Raw genomic sequence first — 5,749 nt, 5'->3', positions numbered from 1 at the left:
GTGTTGGAGAGGATGTGGAGAAATAGGAAGACTTTTACACTGTTGGTGGGACTGTAAACTAGTTCAACCATTGTGGAAGACAGTGTGGCGATTCCTCAAGGATCTAAAACTAGAAATACCATTTGACCCAGCCATCCCATTACTGGGTATATACCCAAAAGATTATAAATCATGCTATTATCAAGACACATGCACATATATGTTTATTGCAGCACTATTCACAATAGCAAAGATTTGGAATCAACCCAAATGTCCATCAATAATAGACTGGATTAAGAAAATGTGGCACATATACACCATGGAATACTATGCAACCATAAAAAGGATGAGTTCATGTCCTTTATAGGGACATGGATGAAGCTGGAAACCATCATTCTCAGCAAACTATCGCAAGAACAAAAAACCAAACACCGCATGTTCTCACTCATAGGTGGGAACTGAACAATGAGATGACTTGGACACAGGAAGGGGAACATCACACACCGGGGCCTGTTGTGGATTGGGGGAAGCGGGGAGGGATAGCATTAGGAGATATACCTAATGTAAATGACAAGTTAAGGGGTGCAGCATACCAACATGGCACATGTATACATATGCAACAAACCTGCACGTTGTGCACATGTACCCTAGAACTTAAAGTATAATAATAATAAAAATAAAAAATAAAACTAAAGGAAAAAATCAAATACAAAAAAAAGATCTGCACAGAGTCTTGGCCTTCTGAAAGCCTCCAGAAACAAAGCCAACTGACTGTACTCAACTTACGTCACAGTTAAAGAAACACTAGCACCTGCACATGAGAAAAAATCAGTGCAAGATCTCTGGCAACTCAAAATGCCACTGTGTGCTCTTAGCTACAAATGAACACACTAGTCCCCCAGAAATGGTTCTTAACCAGATTGAGATAACTGAAATGACAGCAACAGAATTCAGAATATGGGTGGCAAGGAAGTTCATCAAGATCAAGGAGAAAGTTGAAACCCAATCCAAGGAATAAAAGGAATGCAGTTAAACAACCTGGGAGCTGAAAAATGAAATAATAATTTTAAGAAAAAACCAGAATAAACTTCTAGAACTGAAGAATTTACTTCAAAACTTTTATAACATAATCAGAAGCATAAATAGCAGAATTGACCAAGCTGAGGAAAAAATCTCAGAGCTTGAAGATTGGTTCTTTGAAGCAACTAGATCCAACAAAAAGAAAGAAAAAATAATTTTAAAAAATGAACGAAACCTCTGAGAAATATGAGATCATGTAATGAGACCAAATCTATGACTCATGAATATTTCTGAAAGAAAAAGAGAGAGAGTAACTTGAAAAACACATCTGAGAATATAGTGCATGAAAATTTCCCTAATCTAGCTAGAGAGAAGGGCATACAAATTCAAGAAATACAGAGAACTGTTGCAAAATATTATACAAGCCAACTGCTCCGAAGGAATATAATTATTAGATTCACAACGGTGAATACAAAAGAAAAAATATTGAAGGCAGCTAGAGGAAAAGGTCAGGTCACCTAGAAAAGGAACCTCATCAGGCAAGCAGCAGACTTCTCAACAGAAACCTTAAAAACTAGGAGAGATTGGGGGCATGTTTAAGCATTCTTAGAAAAAAGAAATTCCAACCAAGAATCTCACATCTCACTAAGCTAAGTTTCTTGAGTAAAGGAGACATAAAATCCTTCTCAAACAAGCAAGCACTAAGGGAATTTGTTACCACCAGATCAGCCATACAAAAGGCCCTAAAAGGAATGGTAAACATGGACACAAAAGATTGAAACCTGCTACCACAAAAAAAAACACACTCAAACACATCACTCACAGGCAATATGAAGCAATTTTACAAGCAAGTCTACAAAACAAACAGCCAGCAATATGACAACAGAATCAAAATCTTGTAATATTAACACTAACTCTGAATGTAAATTATCTAAACATCCATCTTAAAAGGCATAGAGTGCCAAGCTGTATAAAAAGACAAGAGCCAACTGTCTTCTGTCTTGAAGAGACACATCTCACATGTAATGACACCCACGGGCTAGAAATAAAGGAATGGAGAAAGATCTAACATGCAAACAAACAACAAAAAAAAAGCAAGAGTCACGATTCTAATATCAGATAAAACAGACTTTAAGCCAACAACAACCAAGAAAAACAAAGAAGGGCATTACATAATGATAAAGGGTTTATTTCAACAAGAAAACTTTACTATCCTAATATATATGCACCTGACACTGGAGCACCCAGATTTATAATAACAAGTTTTGACCTACAAAAGATTCGGACAGCCACAAAATAACACAGGGGACTTCATCACCCAACCGACAGTGCCAAACAGATTATTGAGGCAGAAAACTAACAAAGATATTCTGAACTTAAACTTGACACTTGCCCAATTGGGTCTAATAGACATCTACAGAATATTCCACCCAACAACCATAGAAAATAAATTCTTTTCATCTACACATGGAACATATTCTAAGATTGACCATATGCTTGGTCATAAGGCAAGTTGCAATAAATTCAAAAAAAAATTAAGACATACTAAGCACATTCTTGGACCACAGTGCAAAAAAAAAAAAAAAAAAAAAAAACCAATAATATCTCTCAAAACTATATAAGAACATGGAAAACAAACAATTTGCTTCTAAATAACTATTGGGTGAACAACAAAATTAGGGCAGAAATTTAAAAGTTCATTGAAATTAATGAAAATAGAGATACAACTCATCAAAATCTTTGGAATGCAGCTAAAACAGTGTTAAGAGGAAAGTTTATAGTGCTAAATGCCTTCATGAAGAGGTTGGAAAGAGCTCAAATTAATGATGTAACATTGCACCTAAAAGATCTAGGGGGAAAAAAAAGAATGATCCAACCCCAAAGATAGTAGAAGAAAAGAAATAACTAAAATCAGAGAACTGAATGAAATGGAGACCAAAAAGTCCATACAAAAGAATAATGAAACCAATAACTGTTTCTTCAAAGGAATAAACAAGATTGATAGATCACTAGCTAGATTAACAAAGAAAAGAAAAGCGATCCAAATAAGCTCAATCAGAAATAACAAAGATGACATTACAAATGATCCCACAGACATAAAAAACATCCTCAGACACTACCATGAACACCTCTACTCACACAAATTAGAAAATCTAGAAGAAACAGATACATTTCTGGAAACACACAACCTCCAAAGATGTAACCAGGAAGAAAGTAAAAACCTGAACAGACAAATAACATGTTCCAAAACTGTATCGGCAATTTTAAAAACCTACCAACCTTCTTGTACCAGGGTCCCATACACTGTGGGGGTGTAAAATGCAGGAACTCCAGCCCTGCCTGCAGGGATCCTCTCTGCAAGTGTGCCCTGTGGTGTCAGCTCCACTTCTAATTCACCAGATAAGTACTGTCGTTCAAATTCTGCATTTTCTCCCACATATGAAGAGATCATGCGTTTTATCTGCTTGGACCGAAGCAAAAGCCCCAAACCAAAATTGTCAACTCCTGCGTTGTTGCTGACTGCAGTTAGTCCTTTTACTCCAGTTTTCAGTAAAGCATCTATAAGATTCTCTGGAATTCCACATAGCCCAAAACCACCAACCAAAACCGTTGCACCATCAGGAATGTCTTTTACAGCTTCTACTGGATCTGTATAAAACTTGGTATGGCGATGAGCACTGGTGGAAAAGGAACAAACACATCCCTTGTACCAGGCTCCCCTAGATCCGCGGGCAGAGGCGCAGAGCCGAAGGCCAGAGGAGAGGAGTTTGAGAGCCGCCATCTTCGGGCCGTGAGGCAGGAGGAGGCTTCCGGGTGGAGCGCGCGTTTGAGTGTCGGTGCGCACTGTCCCGGGCGCCGCCGATTCACTGCGAAGGAAAGCAGGGCGGGCTGGAGCCTCCACAGCGCGGCTATGACGTCCTCCCGGCCTTTCGAGGAGGTTCGCCCATCAAATACAACAAAGATGGCAGTGTTGCCATTGCCAGTAAGCCAAGAGAGGTGAGGGAGTTCAATGGTCAGCACTTTATTTTGGAGGAAGCAATTACAGGGGATTTTGCTTTGGTGAAAACCTGGAAGGCGGACCGACCAGGAAACACGATTTTCAGGAAAAGTGCAAGGAATTTCAACTTGCCAATGTGCAAAGCTGCAGAAACCACAGTGGTAGAGGTTGAAGAAATTGTGGATATTGGAGCATTTGCTCCAGAAGACATCCATATTCCTCAGATTTATGTACATCGCCTTATAAAGGGAGAAAAATATGAGAAAAGAATTGAGCGTTTATCAATCTGGAAAGAGGGAGATGAGGAAGCCAAATGTGCTAAACCTGGAGATGACATAAGGGAACGAATCATCAAGAGGGCCGCTCTTGAGTTTGAGGATGGCATATATGCTAATTTGGGCACAGGAATCCCTCTCCTGGCCAGCAACTTTATCAGCCCAAATATGACTGTTCATCTTCAAAGTGAAAATGGAGTCCTGGGTTTGGGTCCATATCCTCGACAACATGAAGCTGATGCAGATCTCATCAATGCAGGCAAGGAAACAGTTACTATTCTTCCAGGAGCCTCTTTTTTCTCCAGCGATGAATCATTTGCAATGATTAGAGGGGGACATGTCGATCTGACAATGCTAGGAGCGATGCAGGTTTCCAAATATGGTGACCTGGCTAACTGGATGATACCTGGAAAGATGGTGAAAGGAATGGGAGGTACTATGGATTTAGTGTCCAGTGCCAAAACCAAAGTGGTGGTCACCATGGAGTATTCTGCAAAGGGAAATGCACATAAAATCATGGAGAAATGTACATTACCATTGACTGGAAAGCAATGTGTCAACCGCATTATTACTGAAAAGGCTGTGTTTGATGTGGACAAGAAAAAAGGGCTGACTCTGATTGAGCTCTGGGAAGGCCTGACAGTGGATGACATACAGAAGAGTACCGGGTGTGATTTTGCAGTTTCACCAAAACTCATGCCAATGCAGCAGATCGCAAATTGAAACATGAATATTTGTACCAGGCTGCGTGTTTTTCATTTTAAACACATAGGATTTAATTGAAAGGACACCAATAATCATAACTGTGTATTTAACAGGTGGTTTTTGATTAGTTTTCTTCTAGAGTTTCAGACTTTATGCATCCATATAAACTGTTCTCTAGGCATGCTGTGACATTTTAATAAAAAGCAGAAGGAGCATTTATAATTATCTCATTTATTAAGTGCCGAGAAGGTTGTCTTTATAATAGGTAATTATATTGAATGCATTTTCACTGAATATGGTATGTATGCTAAATTATATGAACCTTTCCCCAAGAAGAGCCCTAGAAATTGATGTGGCTTTCCTCTTAACTATTAATTATTAATCCTGAAAGAAAGATAACATATTTGATTTTGTGGTTAGGAGAGTTGCTGTCATGATTGTTGTTTCTTCAACCTCCTCTGACTTTTCTTTTGGGGCTTCAGATTTTATGATTACATCTTGTCCCCTAGAGCATCCCCTTCTTCCCATACTGCTTTTAAACAGATGCCCAAGAAGGCAAGCAGGAATGTCTTTTGTGGGGAGAGCAGGGAGAAATAATTAGTTCAAACCAACTATCTATCTGTGCTTTTCAAAGACTAAGGCATATTATAGGAATAGGAACAGAAGAAACTGATTCTTCTGTTTTCTCATTTTAAAACAGCCCAGTATTCCTTTGTATTCTCAAGGGTCCTTGAAAATATTTCTGTTATTGAGACCCTGTGGGCTACTTGTG

General features: G+C 38.9%; 1 protein-coding gene and 1 pseudogene across 2 annotated transcripts; one reads left to right on the top strand and one right to left on the bottom strand.

Annotated features, from left to right (window-relative positions):
- Positions 1 to 3,271: 3,271 nt before the first annotated feature.
- On the bottom strand, positions 3,272 to 3,928 carry LOC108535552 (succinyl-CoA:3-ketoacid coenzyme A transferase 1, mitochondrial pseudogene; annotated as a pseudogene). Its single transcript, XR_001887262.1, has one exon. The product of XR_001887262.1 is annotated as a succinyl-CoA:3-ketoacid coenzyme A transferase 1, mitochondrial pseudogene (transcript).
- A 10-nt stretch (positions 3,929 to 3,938) lies between these two features.
- Positions 3,939 to 5,352, top strand: LOC108535565 (succinyl-CoA:3-ketoacid coenzyme A transferase 1, mitochondrial). The gene has a single exon (XM_017881646.1). It carries the CDS (start codon positions 4,132 to 4,134, stop codon positions 4,993 to 4,995), a length of 864 nt encoding a protein of 287 aa, XP_017737135.1. The 5' UTR covers positions 3,939 to 4,131; the 3' UTR covers positions 4,996 to 5,352.
- Positions 5,353 to 5,749: the final 397 nt, after the last annotated feature.

The sequence above is a fragment of the Rhinopithecus bieti genome, unplaced genomic scaffold, assembly GCF_001698545.2.
Source record: "Rhinopithecus bieti isolate Rb0 unplaced genomic scaffold, ASM169854v2 scaffold_12859, whole genome shotgun sequence".
NCBI classification, from domain to species: Eukaryota; Metazoa; Chordata; class Mammalia; order Primates; family Cercopithecidae; genus Rhinopithecus; species Rhinopithecus bieti.
Note: the sequence above shows the minus strand (reverse complement) of the source record. Positions and strands in the feature narration are given on the sequence as shown.

Coding starts and splice junctions, on each gene's coding strand:
- LOC108535565 (XM_017881646.1), top strand. CDS start 4,132: ATGTGCAAAGCTGCAGAAACCACAGTGGTAGAGGTTGAAGAAATTGTG.